The 22,689-nt window shown below is 53.0% G+C and overlaps 1 protein-coding gene across 1 annotated transcript; it reads right to left on the bottom strand.

The window, feature by feature from the left end:
- Nucleotides 1–636: 636 nt before the first annotated feature.
- LOC130393328 (protein sel-1 homolog 3-like) lies at nucleotides 637–22,479 on the bottom strand. Its single transcript, XM_056603988.1, has 24 exons — nucleotides 22,251–22,479; nucleotides 20,918–21,428; nucleotides 19,238–19,364; nucleotides 18,700–18,821; nucleotides 17,404–17,519; nucleotides 16,737–16,786; nucleotides 16,446–16,569; nucleotides 15,793–15,919; nucleotides 15,233–15,373; nucleotides 14,663–14,868; nucleotides 13,995–14,174; nucleotides 13,669–13,791; nucleotides 12,972–13,112; nucleotides 12,691–12,753; nucleotides 11,674–11,850; nucleotides 11,150–11,277; nucleotides 10,534–10,617; nucleotides 9,696–9,777; nucleotides 9,354–9,429; nucleotides 8,818–8,942; nucleotides 8,522–8,643; nucleotides 5,355–5,469; nucleotides 4,131–4,194; nucleotides 637–995 (listed from the first exon to the last, which is right to left on the bottom strand). Exons 1-24 carry the CDS (start codon nucleotides 22,290–22,292, stop codon nucleotides 766–768), a joined length of 3,276 nt encoding a protein of 1,091 aa, XP_056459963.1. The 5' UTR covers nucleotides 22,293–22,479; the 3' UTR covers nucleotides 637–765.
- Nucleotides 22,480–22,689: the final 210 nt, after the last annotated feature.

The following is a 22,689-nucleotide window of genomic DNA, read 5'->3' as shown; positions in this document are numbered from 1 at the left end:
GGCGAGAGAGAGAGGGAGCTATGGGGCAGTGATGGCCTTGGTGAAGTCTTGCTGAAGCAGCCGTATTGTCCGTGGCGTTCCGCTCTAATCTCCCTGTGTGCGGCTGATAGGGAGAGCAGGGCCCCGTCGGGATAGGTGATCTATTAGGACACAAACCCCCCGGCGTCCAGTCCATCGCCCACTAGCTAGCCCGGTAGCTAGTTGCTAGTGGCTAGCTAGTAGCTAGTGTGGTGGTCTAACCATCCCAGCACTGCGTGGAGCCGGCTACACGGTCAAACAGAGAGGTTCCTGCTAAGCAATGAAGCGATCCCTGCTCTCACACGTTGGCTGACTCAGTGTCCACCATTTACATCTACCTTCAGGGCCTTCAGCAGACGCTTTAACCAAAGCGACTTACAATAAGTACATTAGTCAGAAGAAAGAGAAACTACTATATATTGCTGTCGGTACAGTGAGGATGTTCATAGAACCAAGTGCCAAGCACTAACAATCACTAGGTTAACCCATTCCCCTTGAGCAACTATACTTGTATCTTCCCCCATCTTTCTTGCTCCCTAGCTCCTTGCTTCCTAGATCCTTCACGTCCTGCTGACCAGGAGGAAACCACCAGGCGCCACAAAGGAAAGAAAGAGCAGATATATAATTCTTTATTACAAATCGTCTCCCCCCCCCCATGCGTTAAGGTGACTCAGGGCACGGGAGACCCCCCGGTGTGTGGGGTCTCAGGGGGTGTCCTGATGATGTCCTGACGGTGCTGACGGAGGCTCAGAGGACGTGGAACAGCAGGGAGGTGACGTAGGCACACAGCAACGCCCCCGACACGCTGACCACCGCCTCCGCTGCCCTCTGCAGCGGCGGGGGGGCACTGGGCAGTGGCCGGGGCCCCGGGGCGCGTCCCGCTCTGGGGGTCCCGTCGGGGGCGGGGACTGTGAGGTCATGGTGCCGGGGTCCCCCCTGGCTCCTCCCCCTCGCCTGTGGTCTCGCAACGCCGCCATCTGTAGGGCGACATAATCACAGGGTCAACATAGTTCACTGGGCTAGCTAGTCCGGTGGGCTAGCTAGTCGATAGGATAGCTAGTCCGTTGATCTAACTAGTCCGGTGAGATAGCTAGTCCGTTGATCTAACTAGTCCGGTGGGATAGCTAGTCCGCTGGGCTAGCTAGTCCGGTGGGATAGCTAGTCCGCTGGGCTAGTGTTTTAGTGACATCACAAGTGGGCGTGTCCACCTAGATGTACGCTTGATGGATAAGTCCACGAGCCCAAGCAGAGGATTGTAGCAAACGTTGCCCATCTATCCATCATACATCTAAGTCAGGGGTGTCAAACATACGGCCCGCGGGCCGGATTAGGCCCGCGACTTGTAGAGCATACATTTCTGAGTATGTCAAAAAAAAAATAAGTCTAGCCCATTCCTGTGATGACTTGAGATTTTCTAAAGAAATAACCAAAATGCTCACTCCAGCCGCTATGGGGCAGCCAAAATAAAAAAACGAAGGAATTCCGAACTTGTCCTTGTTTCACCACAAATAAGAAGTTATCAAGGGTGAGCATTACCAAAATGTCTTTCTCAAAAAGACGAAAAGTGAACACAGAGTGCAGAGCTTTCCGTGCTCAAAGAATATAATATTCGGCGCCACTATGAGATCATCATAAAGAAAAATATCATCATTTGAAAGGACATACTGTAGACTAATTGTTAGCTGGTCTGAAGAAACTGCAGTCTACTTTTACTTTGCCGCGAGGTCAGTGATACAGCAGTGAAAGTCAGTTACTTTATTACTCACGAGATAGTGCAAGCATCCAAGCCATTTTCTGATGGTGAGTTTGTGACAACATGCATGCTGAAGGCTGCAGAAGTCGTGTTCCCTGAAAAGCGATCTGACTTTGCCAGCATTAGTCTGTCGAAGAACACTAGGTATAGGGTAACAGAGCTCTCAGGAGACTTGGGCAGCCAAATGAATGACAAAATCAAGTCATTTATTGCTTTTTCGGGTGCAATTGATGAGAGCACTGATATAACAGATATTGCTCAAATGGCCATATTTATTCGGGGTGTTGATGAGACTTTGACAATCACCGAGGAGTTCCTTGATTGGTGCCTATGAAGGACACTTCAACAGCGGATGACATATTCAGCTCTCTCGTTGGATAGCTGGACGAGGTCGGAGTGGACTGGTCCCGTGCCGTCAGCCCTGCTACAGATGGCGCACCATCAATGGTCAGGAGAAAGGCAGGTGTTGCGACAAAATCCCGAGAGAAAGTACAGACCGCAAATGGGGGACAAGATTTTTGGGCATTTCACTGTATTTTGCATCAAGAAACGTTGCGTTGCAAAACACAAAAAATTGATCATGTTATGAGTGTGGTTGTAAAAACTGTAAATTTCATCAGTTTGACACTTTTGACATTCCATTCAGGCTGGCCTACCATACCACACTGAAGTACAGTGGTGAAGCCGAGGTGCCGTGCTCAAGCGATTTGCTACGAGAGGATATTGGACAGTTCATGGAGAAAATGGGTAGCCCAGTGAAGGAACTTGAATGCCCACAGTGGGTGCAGGATCTTGCCTTTATGGTGGATATTACACAGCACCTGAATAATCTTATGGCCGCAAAAAAATTGTCACTCAGTATAACAACAGCATACGCGCATTCAAGTTAAAACTGTCACTCTGGGAGACGCAGCTATCTAGCAGTGACACATTTCCCATTTCTAACCGCTGTGCGTGCGACCGGACGTAATGCTGATATGGATCAATACAAAGACAAGATAACAGGATTGCTGCAGCAGTTCGAGTGGAGGTTTCAGGTCTTGTGAACTAGAGAAGGAATTTGCTGTTTATCGCCCGCCATTTACACTCAAGCCTTCTGACATGCCAGATGACATCCAACTCGAGATAATTGACTTGCAGTGTAATACCAATAAAAAGGGGAAATTTGCGTCGGTGGGCTTGGACATATTTTATCAATATCTCTTGCCAGGGTACCCCAAATTAACATCCCTGGCTGCAAAGGTTTTATCCATGTTGGGGACAACCTATCTTTTTGAACAGGTGTTCTCTGTACTGAAACTAAATAAAACAAAGCACCGCTCAAGGTTAACAAACACACACTTGAATGATATTGTGAAATGTGCTGCTACTCAGGATTTAACACCTTATATAGATGCACTCATAAAGGCTAAAAGATGCCAAGTTTCAGGAGCCAGCAGCAGCAAATAGACTGCAGTGAGAAAAAAAATCAGCAAGTAGGCCTGGGCTTAATTCTTTTGATGCTCTTTCAGAAATGTTTGCATCCTGATGAATACAGATTTTTGAAAATAAGTTTACTGAGGTTTCATGTTAATAGACAATGAATATTGTGCTGTATATCATTCTCAGCTTCAATAGCCTACAAAACAGTTTGATCTGATGATGCCTAATCTCATTGCTCATGCACTGCTATAACTTTTATGTTTGTTTATTTTATTTACATGTGTACATTTACATTTTCAAGGCAGTATGATAGCTTTCTTCATAGCTCCCACTTGAGTTTGTTTAGTGTGGCGAGTTGGTTCAGGTGTTCAGATGTAAAAATGTATTCACTCAACTCTATAAAAATAAACCAGTTTTTAATGAATGTGAAATGCATTTTATTTCAATCCCATTAACCTATCTGTGAATAAATGTGTTGTGCTAATATATATCCTTGTGATCCATGATTATGTAGGCTACAAATGTAGGCTGAATGATAAAGCATAGTACTGAAAAACAAAGCTAAAGATTTGGAGTTGACGTAGGTTATTTTGCCATTATTTTACTGGTCCGGCCCAGTTGAGATCACATGGGCTGTATGTTGCCCCTGAACCAAAATGAGTTTGACACCCCTGATCTAGGTGGACACGCCCCCTTGTCACTAGAGGAGAGGCGGAGTTTCAAACGGCATGTCCAGACCCACAGCTGGTGGCGTAACAGCACCCCTTTAAGGCAGGATCTCAGCCCAGCTGGAGGCTGGGAGCTCTGCTCCATACCCTGGGACATCCCGCCCCCTGGTGGCCGTGGGGAGTACTGACTCAGGCTCTGGAGACCTGCTCCAGGCCGTCAGATAGGACGGTCGTAGATTACCACTGTGTGTTAGTAACCAGGGACTCACCGAAGACCGCCTGGAACGGCATCACAATGGCAACCGCCGCGAGGCTGAGGAGTGCCGCGTACGTCTGGAAACAAACACAGAAGAGGACTTCAGCCCCGCGCATCCCTTCATCAGGTTCGAACTGGTTCCTCTCCTTCATCTCCTCACCAGGTTCTAACGGGTTCCTCTCCTTCATCTCCTCATCAGGTTCTAACTGGTTCCTCTCCTTCATCTCCTCATCAGGTTCTAACTGGTTCCTCTCCTTCATCTCCTCACCAGGTTCTAACTGGTTCCTCTCCTTCATCTCCTCATCAGGTTCTAACTGGTTCCTCTCCTTCATCTCCTCACCAGGTTCTAACTGGTTCCTCTCCTTCATCTCCTCACCAGGTTCTAACTGGTTCCTCTCCTTCATCTCCTCATCAGGTTCTAACTGGTTCCTCTCCTTCATCTCCTCATCAGGTTCTAACTGGTTCCTCTCCTTCATCTCCTCACCAGGTTCTAACTGGTTCCTCTCCTTCATCTCCTCATCAGGTTCTGACTGGTTCCTCTCCTTCATCTCCTCATCAGGTTCTAACTGGTTCCTCTCCTTCATCTCCTCATCAGGTTCTAACTGGTTCCTCTCCTTCATCTCCTCATCAGGTTCTAACTGGTTCCTCTCCTTCATCTCCTCATCAGGTTCTAACTGGTTCCTCTCCTTCATCTCCTCATCAGGTTCCAACTGGTTCCTCTCCTTCATCTCCTCATCAGGTTCTGACTGGTTCCTCTCCTTCATCTCCTCATCAGGTTCTAACTGGTTCCTCTCCTTCATCTCCTCCTCAGGTTCTAACTGGTTCCTCTCCTTCATCTCCTCCTCAGGTTCTAACTGGTTCCTCTCCTTCATCTCCTCATCAGGTTCTAACTGGTTCCTCTCCTTCATCTCCTCATCAGGTTCTAACTGGTTCCTCTCCTTCATCTCCTCATCAGGTTCTAACTGGTTCCTCTCCTTCATCTCCTCATCAGGTTCTAACTGGTTCCGCTCCTTCATCTCCTCACCAGGTTCTAACTGGTTCCTCTCCTTCATCTCCTCATCAGGTTCTAACTGGTTCCGCTCCTTCATCTCCTCACCAGGTTCTAACGATTCTCCATGTAGATGTTCACTGCCCTTATGTACTCCTACATCATGTATTATTACAGGATACATTATCTCCTCTCCTCTCCACTCATGGTGCTGAGGGGACTGTAGGAGAGCAGGAGGGCGGTTCCTACCAGACAGATGGTGGCCGGGTTCTGAGCCATCCTCCTCCAGGCCTGCTGGACCCGCAGCCTCATCAGAGCCAGAGAACAAGGAGTCAGGGTGCCCTCAGCCTCCATCTCCACACACCTGCGGACCACCACCACACCCGGGGTTAGACAGTACAGAGACAGGTCATTGAGGAGCAGGTAGGGGTTAGACAGTACAGAGACAGGTCATTAAGGAGCAGGTAGGGGTTAGACAGTACAGAGACAGGTCATTAAGGAGCAGGTAGGGGTTAGACAGTACAGAGACAGGTCATTAAGGAGCAGGTAGGGGGTAGACAGTACAGAGACAGGTCATTAAGGAGCAGGTAGGGGTTAGACAGTACAGAGACAGGTCATTAAGGAGCAGGTAGGGGTTAGACAGTACAGAGACAGGTCATTAAGGAGCAGGTAGGGGTTAGACAGTACAGAGACAGGTCATTAAGGAGCAGGTAGGGGTTAGACAGTACAGAGACAGGTCATTAAGGAGCAGGTAGGGGGTAGACAGTACAGAGACAGGTCATTAAGGAGCAGGTAGGGGTTAGACAGTACAGAGACAGGTCATTAAGGAGCAGGTAGGGGTTAGACAGTACAGAGACAGGTCATTAAGGAGCAGGTAGGGGTTAGACAGTACAGAGACAGGTCATTAAGGAGCCGGTAGGGGTTAGACAGTACAGAGACAGGTCATTAAGGAGCAGGTAGGGGTTAGACAGTACAGAGACAGGTCATTAAGGAGCAGGTAGGGGTTAGACAGTACAGAGACAGGTCATTAAGGAGCAGGTAGGGGTTAGACAGTACAGAGACAGGTCATTGAGGAGCAGGTAGGGGTTAGACAGTACAGAGACAGGTCATTAAGGAGCAGGAAGGGGTTAGACAGTACAGAGACAGGTCATTAAGGAGCAGGTAGGGGTTAGACAGTACAGAGACAGGTCATTAAGGAGCAGGTAGGGGTTAGACAGTACAGAGACAGGTCATTAAGGAGCAGGTAGGGGTTAGACAGTACAGAGAGGTCCTTAAGGATCAGGTAGGGGTTAGACAGTACAGAGACAGGTCATTAAGGAGCAGGTAGGGGTTAGACAGTGCAGAGACAGGTCATTAAGGAGCAGGTAGGGGTTAGACAGTACACAGACAGGTCATTAAGGAGCAGGTAGGGGTTAGACAGTACAGAGACAGGTCATTAAGGAGCAGGTAGGGGTTAGACAGTACAGAGACAGATCATTGAGGAGCAGGTAGGGGTTGGACAGTACAGAGACAGGTCATTAAGGAGCAGGTAGGGGTTAGACAGTACAGAGACAGGTCATTAAGGAGCAGGTAGGGGTTAGACAGTAGACAGGTCATTAAGGAGCAGGTAGGGGTTAGACAGTACAGAGACCGATCCTTAAGGAGCAGGTAGGGGTTAGACAGTACATAGACAGGTCATTAAGCAGCAGATAGGGGTTAGACAGTACAGAGACAGGTCATTAAGGAGCAGGTAGGGGTTAGACAGTAAAGAGACAGGTCTTTAAGGAGCAGGTAGGGGTTAGACAGTACAGAGACAGGTCATTAAGGAGCAGGTAGGTGTTAGACAGTACAGAGACAGGTCATTAAGGAGCAGGTAGGGGTTAGACAGTACAGAGACAGGTCATTAAGGAGCAGGTAGGGGTTAGACAGTACAGAGACAGGTCATTAAGGAGCAGGTAGGGGTTAGACAGTACAGAGACAGGTCATTAAGGAGCAGGTAGGGGTTAGACAGTACAGAGAGGTCCTTAAGGATCAGGTAGGGGTTAGACAGTACAGAGACAGGTCATTAAGGAGCAGGTAGGGGTTAGACAGTGCAGAGACAGGTCATTAAGGAGCAGGTAGGGGTTAGACAGTACACAGACAGGTCATTAAGGAGCAGGTAGGGGTTAGACAGTACAGAGACAGGTCATTAAGGAGCAGGTAGGGGTTAGACAGTACAGAGACAGATCATTGAGGAGCAGGTAGGGGTTGGACAGTACAGAGACAGGTCATTAAGGAGCAGGTAGGGGTTAGACAGTACAGAGACAGGTCATTAAGGAGCAGGTAGGGGTTAGACAGTAGACAGGTCATTAAGGAGCAGGTAGGGGTTAGACAGTACAGAGACCGATCCTTAAGGAGCAGGTAGGGGTTTAGACAGTACATAGACAGGTCATTAAGCAGCAGATAGGGGTTAGACAGTACAGAGACAGGTCATTAAGGAGCAGGTAGGGGTTAGACAGTAGACAGGTCATTAAGGAGCAGGTAGGGGTTAGACAGTACAGAGACAGGTCATTAAGGAGCAGGTAGGGGCTAGACAGCACAGAGACCGATCATTAAGGAGCAGGTAGGGGTTAGACAGTAGACAGGTCATTAAGGAGCAGGTAAGGGTTAGACAGTACAGAGACAGGTCATTAAGGAGCAGGTAGGGGTTAGACAGTAGACAGGTCATTAAGGAGCAGGTAGGGGTGAGACAGTACAGAGACAGGTCATTAAGGAGCAGGTAGGGGTTAGACAGTACAGAGGCAGGTCATTAAGGAGCAGGTAGGGGTTAGACAGTAGACAGGTCATTAAGGAGCAGGTAGGGGTTAGACAGTACAGAGACAGGTCATTAAGGAGCAGGTAGGGGCTAGACAGCACAGAGACCGATCATTAAGGAGCAGGTAGGGGTTAGACAGTAGACAGGTCATTAAGGAGCAGGTAAGGGTTAGACAGTACAGAGACAGGTCATTAAGGAGCAGGTAGGGGTTAGACAGTAGACAGGTCATTAAGGAGCAGGTAGGGGTGAGACAGTACAGAGACAGGTCATTAAGGAGCAGGTAGGGGTTAGACAGTACAGAGGCAGGTCATTAAGGAGCAGGTAGGGGTTAGACAGTACAGTACAGAGACAGGTCATTAAGGAGCAGGTAGGGGTTACACAGTACAGAGACAGGTCATTAAGGAGCAGGTAGGGGTTAGACAGTACAGAGACAGGTCGTTAAGGAGCAGGTAGGGGTTAGACAGTAGACAGGTCATTAAGGAGCAGGTAGGGGTTAAACAGTACAGAGACAGGTCATTAAGGAGCAGGTAGGGGTTAGACAGTACAGAGACAGGTCATTAAGGAGCAGGCAGGGGTTTGACTGTACAAGATCCACATGAGAAACAGCTCCGTCATTCCTTCCCTCCCATGGTGAAGGGGTTACCTGAGCAGGATCTTCTCCAGCAGAACGTCCGGGTGATGGTGAGCGGGGACGTTGAACTGCCGCAGGACGCCAGCGGGCAGAGCGTGTCCGTCCAGAGCCAGTGCCGCCAGGCTGAAGCACCCCTGGAGACCGAGACCATCAACACATCAGAGCCCAGAACTCCACGCGGCTTTGTGTTAAACCTGGTCTGGAGAATAAAACTATAATTCTGTTTGTTTTCCCAGTGTGTCCCACTAAGCCGCCGGAAGGTTAATTGGGGTTATGGTTGCCGCGTCAACGGGAGATTATGGTGTTACCTGAGGACTTCCCGCCGAAGCGGCCCGGCTGTACATGGATACGGCCTGGCCAATCAGAGTCGAGGACTCCGTGCCGCCGGCGTCCGCAGAGGTAGAGTAGAAGTAATCTCCCATTTTCAGCAGACCTGCAATCGTAGAACAGGAAGCTAGTGCTAAAACGATAGCGCAGGGAGCTATTGGGCTATAGCACAGGGAGCTAGTGCAGTAGAACTAAAACAGAGGATCCTAGTTTAACAGAGCTAAAACCCAAAAGAGAGCTGAAACAAGTATGTTAGTTCACTGGTGGTAAAACATAGCAAGGAATGCTAGTTGAATCGTGCTAAAACATAAGATCTATGCTAGTCAGAAGAGCTAAAACAATCATCATTGGAAGCTATTTTAGTTGAGCTAAGGCAATAGCGCAGGGAGCTAGTTCAGACAGGCTAAAGCTAGCTGTTTGTATGCTGGATTAGCCACCAGAGTCCCAGGCCTCCATCGTTGTTCCATCCAATAATACAGGAACAACAGAGCGTAGAGTGTGGTCCTCAGGGACCTACCTGAGGGAGGGGGGTCGTAGTTCAACACTGAGTAGTTTGTGTATCTCCACCGGCACTCTGGGGTGAACTGCAGCTCCTGGAACCCAGAGAAGAGATGTTCAGATACAGGATGAGATACAATACAATAAAAACACAAATTAGAAAAACAGAAATAGCTGTTAAAGTTAATGCTAAAGTAAGGACAAACAGAACAAACATTAAATTACAAAGTGGCCCAGTCCCAGTAGTTCACAATATATAAGGTTTGTGTGCAAAGTAAAAAACAAAGAGAAGTATCCTTTATATCCTTATTTAAATATTAAACGTGGATAAATCGATACGGTGGACTCATCTCGTCCATACCTCACAGAGGTGGGCGGAGTTGGCCTGGGCCAATCCCAGCCCGGTCTCAGCACACAGGAGGTAACCCACGAGAGCCTCAGCCCTGGGGGGGAGAGGGGGGAGACACAGTGAGAGGAGCACTGGGGGGGAGAGGGGGGAGACACAGTGAGAGGAGCACTGAGGGGGGAGGGGGGGAGACACAGTGAGAGGAGCACTGAGGGGGGAGGGGGGGAGAGGCACAGTGAGAGGAGCACTGAGGGAGGAGAGGGGGGGAGACACAGTGAGAGGAGCCCGGGGGGGGAGGGGGGGGAGAGGGGGGAGAGGCACAGTGAGAGGAGCACTGGGGGGGAGGGGGGGGAGTGGAGCACTGAGGGGGGAGGGGGGGGAGACACAGTGAGAGGAGCCCGGGGGGGGAGGGGGGGAGAGGGGGGAGAGGCACAGTGAGAGGAGCACTGAGGGAGGAGAGGGGGGAGAGGCACAGTGAGAGGAGCCCGGGGGGGGAGGGGGGGAGAGGGGGGAGAGGCACAGTGAGAGGAGCACTGGGGGGGAGGGGGGGAGAGGAGCACTGAGGGGGGAGGGGGGGGAGACACAGTGAGAGGAGCCCGGGGGGGGGGGGGGGGAGAGGAGCACTGAGGGGGGAGGGGGGAGAGGCACAGTGAGAGGAGCACTGGGGGGGAGGGGGGGGAGACACAGTGAGAGGAGCCCGGGGGGGGAGGGGGGGAGAGGGGGAGAGGCACAGTGAGAGGAGCACTGGGGGGGAGGGGGGGAGAGGAGCACTGAGGGGGGAGGGGGGGGGAGACACAGTGAGAGGAGCCCGGGGGGGGGGGGGGGGGCCTCTCTGTAAATGAGGGCTTCTTACCGGGAGCCCAGGAGGTAGGCCCTTAGGGCCGTCTTCAGCGTGTGGCCGAGGTGTCCGTTCCTCTCCGACAGCGTCTTCAGCTTCCTGCAGCACAGGGAGGGGCGGAGCATGAGCCTCAGGCCGCCCAGACGGGACACGCCCTACACGGCCTGCAGACAGCTGGGGCGTGGCTGCACGCTGTTTACAGCCCGCCGGAGGTGTGGCAAGACGCTCGACACACTTGACAAAGAGCGTGTTCTAGTGTCTGGCCCCGGGGGGGGTCCGCGGTCGGCACGCAGCAGCCTGCAGACGGGACCCCCGCGGGGCCGACGTGAGGCATGAAGCCACGCATACCGAGGCAGAGGAGCCTGTCCCGGAGGCCCACCTAAGTGGTACTTACATACTGTAGGTTACCACGTTACCCTGGTAACGGCAGCCGTAAAACCGGAATGCGGTTCTCTGGCTACATTGCTGGTTCAGGTGGGGTTTGAACCACATGCTACACGTACATATCTTGCATCTTATTCCTTTATTTAGCCTTTTCCACCCAAGTCTTTCCATTGTTTCGCGTTTCCCTAACAGGATGATTCAAGCGTCGTCTTACTTTACAGATCTTCGCACGGCGAAGGATGCTCACCTCACCGCGAGCTCCACATCTCTGGCCACGCCCCTTAGCGTCCCCGTGGCCAGGTACCAGGCCACGTTCACGGACGCCGCCGCATGCCCCGCCCGTGAGGCAATCATGAAGCACTTGAAGGCTGCGGTCTGCAGGGACGAGACAGGGTCATGATAGCATCCTGCCCTGATGTCCTGTAACCCCCAACATCCTGTATGCCTACATTTACATTGAGCAGACACTTTTATCCAAAGCATCTTTTAACATGCACTTATAAATACTTATAATTCACACACACATTCACACATTCACACACCGCCGGCGGAGTCCAACACGTAGGGCGACAGCCAGCTCGGGAGCAGTCAGGGAGTAAGTCAACCCACTCTACCTCCTGAGCTTAGCCGACCCAGACATAGCCTGTCTCTAACAGGACACTGTCAATATCCCGTGCCCTATCTCTATCGGGACACAGTCAATATCCCGAGCCATGTCTCTAGCGGGACCCTCTAGACGTTGGCTGAATGGCGGTTGCTGGCGGTCCAGACCTGGTTCTTGCCCCGGTCGTCGGGGTGCTGTCCGTTGAGGTGGTACACCCCCAGGTTGTGCACGGCATCGCGGCTGCCGTTGAGCGCGGCGCGCTGGAAGTAACCGATGGCCGCGCTGACGTTCTTCATGACGGAGGCGTAGTACCAGCCTACTGCGTTCAGCGCATCCACCGAGCCCTGGGGGACAGAGATACAGCAGTTATACCAGGGTTACACCGTAGATACAACAGAGTTATACTAGACTTACACCAGGGAGACACCAGAGATACACCAGAGAGACACCAGAGATACAGCAGTGACAACAGAGATACAGCAGTAACACCAGAGTTACACATGAGTTACAGCAGAGTTACACAAGAGATACAGCAGTGACACCAGAGATACAGCAGTTACAACAGAGATACAGCAGTAACACCAGAGTTACACATGAGTTACAGCAGAGTTACACCAGAGATACAGCAGTTACACCAGAGATACAGCAGTTACACCGTAGATACACCAGAGATACAAATGAGTTACACCAGAGATACACATGAGTTACACCAGAGATATTGCAGTTACACCAGAGTTACACCAGAGTTACGCCAGAGATACAGAAGTTACACCAGTTACACCAGATATACAGCAGTTACACCAGAGTTATACAGTAGATACAGCAATTACATCAGAGTTACACCACAGATACAGCAGTTACACCGGAGCTACACCAGAGATACAGCAGTTACACCATGGTCACACTAGAGATAAACCGGAGTTATGCTAGAGTTACGCCAGAGTTATACTAGAGTTACACCAGAGTTACACGTGAGATACACCAGAGTTATACTAAAGTTACACCAGAGATAAACCGGAGATACACCAGAGTTACACCAGAGTGACATAAGAGATGCACCAGGGTTATAGTAGTGTTACACCAGTATAACCCTAGTGTAACTCCTGAGATACACCAGAGTTATGCTGGCTTCGATAGAGGAAGGTCACACAGCAGAGTTCAGAGTGCAGCTCCTAGCCACCAACCATTTCTATCGCTTTCTCCAGGAGCCTCAAAGATTCAGTCTGGTTCTTCTCGACTCCCTGGCCCTGGAAGAACATCTAGTTGTTAATATTCATTTCATTATCAGACACTTTTATCCTTAGAGTCAAACAGTGAATTAAGATACTTAGGTCGGTTAGGAGCAGGTGGGCCCTGTGTGTATGTGTGTGTAAGCGTGTGCAACGGGGGCGTTGTGCGGCAGTATGTGTGTATAAGCATATGCGATGACGGCGTTGTGCGGCAGGATGTCTGCGTTCGGCGCCACCTTCATCAGCAGGATAGCGTAGTCGTAGATGGCGCCAGCGTCCTTCATGCGCAGGGCGATCTTCCTGTACCTCCTGACGGCGCCCGCCACGTCCTTGGTGACGCCGTTCTGCCCCCAGAAGGACATGGAGGCAAGCTGCTTCTGGGGACGAGGAGACCCACAAGACCCCGGGTCAGAGGACGAGGGGGACTCTACGGGCCCCCCAGGGAGACGAACGGCCACGATACATTCAGGAAACAAAGAAATAAGCACCATGAACAACGAAGGGTTCTGTGTGAAATACACATCTGTAACTCAAGGTGATGCACATCTGTATCCACCAGTCAAAGTACAGAAGCGCAGAGAGAGGTGAGCAGCAACCTGGAATCTTGAGGGTCATCCAAAATAGTACTTAGCATCGTGTAGCGTCTTATCCTAGCTCTCTGTGTTGTATACGGGGAATGGGTTAACCTAGTGATTGTTAGTGCTTGGCACTTGGTTCTATGAACATCCTTACTGTACCGACGATATATATTGTTTTTTCTCTTTCTTCTGACAAATTATGATAAGAGCGTCTGCTAAATGCCCTGAATGTAAAAAATATGCTCCCTCTGCCTGAACACAGAACTCAGGGTGTGAGCTCACAAGTGTCCTTCTGTCAGATGTAGCGAATGTCAGTGGCTATGGATGAAGGCGTCCTGGATGTAGATGAAGGTACCTGGGACTCCACATCCCCGCTGCGTGCCTTCATCCTCAGGAAGTGGAGCATGTCGCTGGCCCCCTGCTCCACGGCCCGGAGTTGCTCCTGGTTGTCCAGGTAGACGTGTTCCACCACGTGTTGCTTTAGAGGAGACACAGGGAGATGTTAGAGTGAGGCCAGCACCGTGCTTCTATTACTACTGCTCACGGGAATAACGGCAAGAAGGAAGAACTAACACACAAGGAATAGCAAGGAAGAAGAATATGAAAGGACAAAGAAAGAAAGAAAGAAAGAGGACCATTCAAAGAAGAGGGGATGGACAGAAGGCGGTGGTTGTCACCCACGTGGTCCTGGTGGGGTCGCTCGTCATCGGAGACGGTCTGCGTGGCCGTGTTAGCATAGCAGCTGTAGGCTACCTCCAGGTCCCGGGGGAAGCCGTCCAGGCCCTGGCTGTGCTTGTAGCCCAGGTGCATGAGGGCCAGGCGGTGGTCCCCCAGCGCGCCCATCAGACTGTACACGTGACCCTGGAACCACACCGCACTGGGGTCACTGGGAGGGCACTGGGAGAGCACTGGGAGGGCACTGGGGGTTAACTTGGAGACCACTGGGAGGGCACTGAGCGAGGACTGGGAAAGCACTGGGAGGGCGCTGGGAGGGTGCTGGGAGAGGACTGGGAGAGGACTGGGAGAGCACTGGGAGGGCACTGGGAGAGCACTGGGAGGGCACTGGGGGTTAACTTGGAGACCACTGGGAGGGCACTGAGCGAGGACTGGGAGAGCACTGGGAGGGCACTGGGAGGGTGCTGGGAGAGGACTGGGAGAGGACTGAAGATCACAGGGATATCTCATAAATCGTGGACATATCAGTGAACTCTCTCTGTGAGGTTAAGGAACAGGTCTGAGGACAGTGTGAGGTTTAGGGGGACCATCTAAAGGTTGAGGGGGATGTGTGGGGTTGAGTAGTACAATGTAAAGGTTTGGGAGGAACATGTAAAGGTCTATGTGTTCTCTACCTGTTCCTGGTCAACAGGACGTCCCAGCCCGGCCAGGTGGACCGTGGCCACCAGGAGGGCAGCGTGCGGGTGGCCGAGGCAGCAGGAGGCCTGCAGCAGAGCGCTGAGGCCGGGAGACAGTCTGAGGCGGGTGTGGTCCGCGCTGAACATCCTCTTGGTGACGTACTCAAACAGCTGGTTCCCCAGTTCCTTCTCGCCCCAGGGTCCTAGCAAAGTTAACACATGTTGTAGTTAATAACTTAATGTTGGATGATACAGGGGTACACAGGACAGCACTGGGACACTTAGTAACTGAACATTTTAATCACATAGCATTCTAGCATTTAAAATGCTACTACTCTTTATCTGTGTATGGAAACATTTGATGTGTTTGTCGTTTTCCAATCCAGGATTAATAAAGTTGGTATTATCTAACGTGTGGAGTAGCTCAGGCCCACTGAGAGGATACAGTCCCCATAAACCCCCTCCCTGTGAGTTCATCCTTAATCCATCGCCAACATCGCAGTACAGACGACAGACGTCACCGACTCACGCCCAGGAACACTGGTGGTCTTCAGACTCACTCCTTACCTGAGATCGGGGCCTCTGCTCGCCTCTGCAGGAACTGGAATAAAGTCCTGAGGTTCTGCTGGGAGCTCCAAGACCAGGTCTGGTCACATCTGGGTCTGAGGGATCTCCTCCACAAGGTCTCGTAGTAGGGGCGACACACACCTGGGATTATATCTTCGATTACCAAACAGCACAACGTGATCAAACATGAGATTCTTTGACTTGAAATGGACCCTGAAAAAAGGATCCTGTCTGATATGTTATTGTGATGCATGCAATGGATAGTCGACAGTACGAATTGCTACTCCCGTGCCTTAGGGGGAGCTCTACCGCTCCTGTTCAGTGTAACTCGTAACATTGTTCTGGTTCTAGTCAGTCAGAGTCAAAATAGATAACGTCTCATTCTTGTGTCACTCCGTTACTTACAAGCTATCCTTATAGCAGTACCTGAGGTACTGAGGAGCAAAGTAAAGATGGCATCTATATGACATAAATAACTCTCCCTCGCTGCGCCCAACACATCATGGTTAGCATGTTTGTTCCCAGGATTTCTTGGCTACGTCAGTAGAACAGCTTCTGACCTCGGGGAAGCAGCGGGTCCCCGTGGGCCACGGCCCGGGAGAAGGCGTGCGTGAAGGTGGCGGTCTGCTGACAGCGGTGGTGGGCGCGGCCCAGCTTCTCCGGCGTGTTCCCCAGCGGATTCTCCACCTGTAGGAACGCTCGGACGTGAACCCCGGGCCACACAGGAGCAGGGGAACTCGAGGAACCTGGGAGCTCCGTGGGAGAGGGGGCATGCACCATGCGTGTTTGTTCCCGTTAATCAGCACTCGGCTACATGTCCACGCTGCCCTCCCCTTCTCATTCATTCATCATGCAGTCTGTTCTGGCGTGTGGCGGTGACTGCCACTGGATGCCTGGACTCTCCTAATGGTTAACCCGCAAGCACCCCATCACCCATTTTAAATGGATGATGTATGTCCATTATGGCACCCATGGCACTTCTGCCCATGGACGGAGGGATCCTCCCCTTGGCGTTACTTTTCCAGATTTCTTCCTTGCTGATTAAGGGAGTCTTTTGCCCTCTGGGGGGCTAGGGTCGGGGGGGGGGGGGGGGGGGGTCCTAAACACACGGCCTGTTAAGCCCTTTGAGACCGTACCGGTGATTAAGGGCTACACAAATACAATTGAACTGAATTTAGATGCATTAAGGTCATCTTTGTGTTACTCTGCCCACCTTCGTCGTTCCGAGGCGATAGACGACGGCCGGTCCGAAATAGCCGTAGATTCCCCGCATGTAGCGGCTTCCTCCCATCACGAAGTAGCCATCCGTGTCGTCGTAGTGGACGTTGCTCGTGAACCTTCCACACGTCGGACAGAAACAAACAGCCGTGAGTTATTAGCGAGGTGTGTCCTGTGAAGAGGACAAATCGTGCAGACGATGCCTTTCATGTTGTACTCCAAACTGCTCCTCCTCGTTGATCATCTTCTGTAACGCGCTGTGCACCAACAGAGCCTCCGCGCTCACCTGTACGTGTGTGTCTGGCTGTGGTTCTTCCAAGACATCTCCAGGTTGACCTGGAAGTGAGAGGCGATGAGGTGAGACCGTGACAGGGTCAGAGTGTGTGTACATCAGAGTGTGTACCTCAGAGAGTGTACCTCAGAGTGTGTACCTCAGAGTGTGTACCCCAGAGTGTGTACTTCAGAGTGTGTACCTCAGAGTGTGTGTACCTCAGAGTGTGTGTACCCCAGAGTGTGTACCCCAGAGTGTGTACCTCAGAGTGTGTACCTCAGAGTGTGTACCTCAGAGTGTGTACCTCAGAGAGTGTGTACCCCAGAGTGTGTACCCCAGAGTGTGTACCTCAGAGTGTGTACCTCAGAGTGTGTACCTCAGAGTGTGTACCTCAGAGAGTGTACCTCAGAGTGTGTACTTCAGAGTGTGTACCTCAGAGTGTGTGTACCTCAGAGTGTGTGTACCCCAGAGTGTGTACCCCAGAGTGTGTACCTCAGAGTGTGTACCTCAGAGTGTGTACCTCAGAGAGTGTACCTCAGAGTGTGTACCTCAGAGAGTGTACCTCAGAGTGTGTACCTCAAAGTGTGTACCTCAGAGTGTGTGTACCTCAGAGTGTGTGTACCTCAGAGTGTGTACTTCAGAGTGTGTACCCCAGAGTGTGTGTACCCCAGAGTGTGCGTACCTCGGCTTGGTGAACTGAGCAGTCCAACCTGATCCACGTCAGCAGGGGGAGCGAGGCGTGAGCCTGGAAGGACTTGTCTTCACCACTGGTCAACCGGCTCTGAATCATCAGCCCCCCTGGATAGAAGTCACACCACGCTTCAACCAGAGCAGGTCCTGCACCCAGCACCCAGCAGCACCCAGCAGCACCCAGCACCCAGCACCCAGCACCCAGCAGCACCCAGCACCCAGCAGCACCCAGCACCCAGCACCCAGCACCCAGCAGCACCCAGCACCCAGCACCCAGCACCCAGCACCCAGCACCCAGCAGCACCCAGCACCCAGCAGCACCCAGCACCCAGCACCCAGCACCCAGCAGCACCCAGCACCCAGCACCCAGCACCCAGCACCCATCACACCACGCTTCAACCAGAGCAGGTCCTGCACCCAGCAGCACCCAGCAGCACCCAGCACCCAGCACCCAGCACCCAGCAGCACCCAGCACCCAGCACCCAGCACCCAGCACCCAGCACCCAGCACCCAGCACCCCCAGCACCCAGCACCCAGCACCCAGCACCCAGCACCCAGCACCCAGCACCCAGCACCCAGCACCCAGCAGCACCCAGCACCCAGCACCCAGCAGCACCCAGCACCCAGCACCCGTCACACCACGCTTCAACCAGAGCAGGTCCTTCCCCCAGCACCCAGCAGCACCCAGCACCCAGCAGCACCCAGCACCCAGCACCCAGCACCCAGCACCCAGCAGCACCCAGCACCCAGCAGCACCCAGCACCCGTCACACCACGCTTCAACCAGAGCAGGTCCTTCACCCAGCACCCAGCACCCAGCAGCACCCAGCACCCAGCAGCACCCAGCACCCAGCAGCACCCAGCACCCAGCACCCAGCACCCAGCAGCACCCAGCACCCAGCACCCAGCACCCAGCAGCACCCAGCACCCAGCACCCAGCACCCAGCAGCACCCAGCACCCAGCAGCACCCAGCACCCAGCACCCAGCACCCAGCAGCACCCAGCACCCAGCACCCAGCACCCAGCACCCAGCACCCAGCAGCACCCAGCACCCAGCACCCAGCACCCAGCACCCAGCACCCAGCACCCAGCACCCATCACACCACGCTTCAACCAGAGCAGGTCCTTCACCCAGCACCCAGCACCCAGCACCCAGCACCCAGCACCCAGCAGCACCCAGCACCCAGCACCCAGCACCCAGCACCCAGCACCCAGCAGCACCCAGCACCCAGCACCCATCACACCACGCTTCCTCCCCCCATCACCAGTCCACTGCAATGCTCGCCCACCTGTGTTGGTCAGCATCATCAGCAGGGAGTCAAACTCCTGCTCTCTGTTGACGTGGAGCACGATGCCGCACAGCTTGGACCGACACCACTCCAGGAGGAAGACCCACACCGACACCGTCACCCTGACAACCGGGAACACAACGACGCTCAGCGGTCTTTCCGTGGTGATGGACACTGAGGCTGGATGGCGTCTGAACCAGCGTCTGTGACTGAACCCGTGGATCTCACGCCTCATTAGGAGATGTTAGGAGGAAGCTCTGACGAACACGAGTCAGCGAGTCACCGAGGGCAAAGTGGAACCTCACATTCCAAAAAATATTTTTTACATGTTTTACTGTGCTTGCTTTAAATTCCCGACGTGTGTTATATAAATGAAGGTACTGGCTAAAGGAAGCAGAGTGCCTGATGTACAGTACTGTACTGTTCTGTACTGTGATGTACTGTACTTTACTGTACAGTACCGTGCTGTATTGTACTGTACTGTACTGTGGGCCAACCCAGACACGGTTAAAGGCCGACTAGAAGAAGGTTCCAGAACCTGGGCTGTGAGATGGCGTTGCGGCGCTGGTCCTCCAGGACTCCGGCGGGGAAGCGGTGGAACGTCCTCACCACCCCGAAGCGCTCCCCGGTGCTCGCCGCCGGGAAGCGGAGGAGGTGTTCCACGCCTGCACCTCCACACAAACACAGTCAGGTTCATTTATAGCTCCTCATCACAGCCTCACCGGGCTCCGCGGTCACACGTTGAACTACACCTCCTCCCAAGAGGAGAGACATTTAGAAGGAAATAACAGAACAAGAAAGTGTTTGTATCGGTCGTCTCACAGGATAGTCTAGGAGTGAGGGGATCCACTCTCAAGGTTCTGGGAGATAAAGGGTCTAGAAGATAAAGGTACTAGGAGCTGATGGTTCTAGGAGTGAGGTCGGTCCACTCACAGCTAAAGGTTCTAGGAACTTAAGGTTCTAGAAGTTGAAGGTTCTGGGTCAGGAAGGTTTGAACCACAATGTATGTCAATAGACATAGAGCAATATACTCTAACCATAGATGTGTGTAGGATAAGGTACTTCTGCCCGAACAATTTTGTCCTAATTTGGTGAAGCTCTCTCCATCCCGGCATGGTGCTAGGGGCTGGGTTCTCTCACTGTCTGCAGTGACGTTCTCCTGAGCTGTGGTGATGTTCTACTGAGCTGTGGTGACGTTCTCCTGAGCTGTGGTGACGTTCTGCTGAGCTGTAGGGTTAGGGTTAGGGTTAGGGTTAGGGTTAGGGTTAGGGTTAGAACGTCACCACGTTCTCCTGAGCTGTGGTGACGTTCTCCTGAGCTGTGGTGAAGTTCTACTGAGCTGTGGTGACGTTCTCCTGAGCTGTGGTGACGTTCTGCTGAGCTGTAGGGTTAGGGTTAGGGTTAGGGTTAGGGTTAGGGTTAGGGTTAGAACGTCACCACGTTCTCCTGAGCTGTGGTGAAGTTCTCCTGAGCTGTGGTGAAGTTCTACTGAGCAGTGGTGACGTTCTCCTGAGCTGTGGTGACGTTCTCCTGAGCTGTGGTGACGTTCTCCTGAGCTGTGGTGACGTTCTCCTGAGCTGTGGTGACGTTCTCCTGAGCTGTGGTGACGTTCTCCTGAGCTGTGGTGACGTTCTACTGAGCTGTGGTGACGTTCTCCTGAGCTGTGGTGATGTTCTACTGAGCTGTGGTGACGTTCTCCTGAGCTGTGGTGACGTTCTGCTGAGCTGTAGGGTTAGGGTTAGGGTTAGGGTTAGGGTTAGGGTTAGAACGTCACCACGTTCTCCTGAGCTGTGGTAACGTTCTCCTGAGCTGTGGTGATGTTCTACTGAGCTGTGGTGACGTTCTCCTGAGCTGTGGTGACGTTCTGCTGAGCTGTGGTGACGTTCTGCTGAGCTGTGGTGACGTTCTCCTGAGCTGTGGTGACGTTCTACTGAGCTGTGGTGACGTTCTCCTGAGCTGTGGTGACGTTCTCCTGAGCTGTGGTGACGTTCTCCTGAGCTGTGGTGACGTTCTCCTGAGCTGTGGTGACGTTCTCCTGAGCTGTGGTGACGTTCTAAGTGTCAGACCAACGACAGTGTGAGGCGGAGAGACGCTGGCCGTGCTAGAGGGAGTGACGCAGTGCTAGAGGGAGTGACGCAGTGCGAGAGGCGTGGCGGCGGCGTGCTAGAGGGAGTGACGCAGTGCGAGAGGCGTGGCGGCGGTGTGAGTGCGGTCCGACCTGCCCCCTGCGGACACTGATGCGTTGTGACGGCCGTGCTCCACAGCAGCGCAGCGGACCACGAGGGGCAGCCGGTGGGGGGTCTGGGAGGGCGCTGGGAGGGGGGCGTGACCCTCAGCACCGCCGTCGCCCTCACCGCCGCGCCGGCATACGACCCCGACTCTGAGCTGTCGTTCAGACCCGCCACCCAGGCGCGAAGGACCCCTCCGCGGGCGTCCACCACGTGCCGGTTGTAGAAGCCCCGTCTGAAGGCCAGTGAGGGGGGCAGTCGGAGCCGGGTCCGGCGGGGTCTGGGGGACCCGGGCCGGGCCCAGGTCGTCTGGAGGATCAGCGGGGGGGCCCCGGTGGAGCCGGAGACCAGCAGCTGCACCGTGAGGCGGCAGGGCCCCGTGCAGAGGGACCGGAGGGCCACAGAGTCCTGGACCGGGGCCCCCGGGGGCGAGACGAAGGCCACAGAGCTGCGGACCCCCCTGGGGGCTGGGGAGGACCAGGCTGGGGGCTGGAGAGCACACTGGGAGAGCAGAGAGGTCAGAGGTCAGCCTGCCCACGCAGCAGGTTAGGGTCTACAGTGGAATGCTGGGTGGGAACACGCAGCACACGCTACAGTTAACATAAACAACGGGACGGAAACATGTGTACCGGATGGTACCGGTGTAGAGTAGGACATGTGTGTATGCAATATATCCATGATCTGTGGTTACAAAGAGTACATATTGTATTAACAAGTGTGTGATAACTGCCAGAAGGTAGAAGTGGCTGGCTGTGTTTACTTAAAGTTCTACAGAGTTAAGTTATTCTTCAAACGGATGCATCAAACTGTCATCATATAAAAGCCACAACTAATTCACGGGAGTAAATCCACACTGTTTACAGGTTAGGAGGGAGAGACAGAGATGGAGGGAGAGAGACAGAGACAGACAGAGAGAGAGGGAGAGAGAGACAGAGACAGAGAGAGAGGGAGAGAGAGACAGAGACAGACAGAGAGAGAGGGAGAGAGACAGAGACAGACAGAGAGAGAGGGAGAGAGAGACAGAGACAGACAGAGAGAGAGGGAGAGAGACAGAGACAGAGACAGAGACAGAGAGAGAGAGAGAGAGAGAGAGAGAGAGAGAGAGAGAGAGAGAGAGAGAGACAGAGACAGAGAGAGAGAGACAGAGAGAGAGAGAGAGAGAGAGAGAGAGAGAGAGAGAGAGAGAGAGAGAGAGAGAGAGAGAGAGAGAGACAGAGACAGAGAGAGAGAGACAGAGGGAGAGAGACAGAGACAGAGAGAGAGAGACATGAGAGGGAGAGAGAAGTTGGTGTTGTTGCCAGATGAGTGCAGCGTGGGTCTCACCATGAGCCAGGCCAGAACGGCGTAGCCTCCGCAGTGACGCATCGTCTCGCTGCAGGGTCGGGTTTCGCAGGGACGCGGGTCAGTCCAGGAGCGAGCAGAGGTTACAGGGTGAACTACGACCTCTTCAGAGGTTAGAGTTTGGACTACGACCTCTCCAGAAGGCCGCGGTTCATCTCTCTTTGGGGTATCTATCTACGTGTGTCTCCAATGCCTCCTGCGTAGTCTGTTGTCCTCCACACAACACTGAGCAAACTGGATCTACCGGTGCGTCCAGGGGAGTTGTTCAGCCCCAGGTCTACCGCTGAATTCCCCGACTCCGCCTGCTCCCTGACAGCCTCAGGGCTTGGCTATCTGGGTTCTGATTGGCCGACTTCTTTTATAAATATGTGTATATATATATATTTCATCACTGGGTCACTTCTCTTTGTTCACATTTGCA

The sequence above is a fragment of the Gadus chalcogrammus genome, chromosome 12 (assembly GCF_026213295.1).
Source record: "Gadus chalcogrammus isolate NIFS_2021 chromosome 12, NIFS_Gcha_1.0, whole genome shotgun sequence".
NCBI classification, from domain to species: domain Eukaryota; kingdom Metazoa; phylum Chordata; class Actinopteri; order Gadiformes; family Gadidae; genus Gadus; species Gadus chalcogrammus.
The sequence above is the reverse complement of the archived record's forward strand: the minus strand, read 5'-3'. Positions and strand labels throughout refer to the sequence as shown.

Excerpts from the sequence above, each read along its gene's own strand:
- LOC130393328 (XM_056603988.1), bottom strand. The coding sequence starts at position 22,292 with ATGCGTCACTGCGGAGGCTACGCCGTTCTGGCCTGGCTCATG. Across the intron at positions 14,869-15,232 it reads AGCAGAGGCCCCGATCTCAG|GACCCTGGGGCGAGAAGGAA; the intron begins GTAAGGAGTGAG and ends TAACTTTGCTAG. Across the intron at positions 9,778-10,533 it reads GCCTACCTCCTGGGCTCCCG|GGCTGAGGCTCTCGTGGGTT; the intron begins GTAAGAAGCCCT and ends TCTCCCCCCCAG.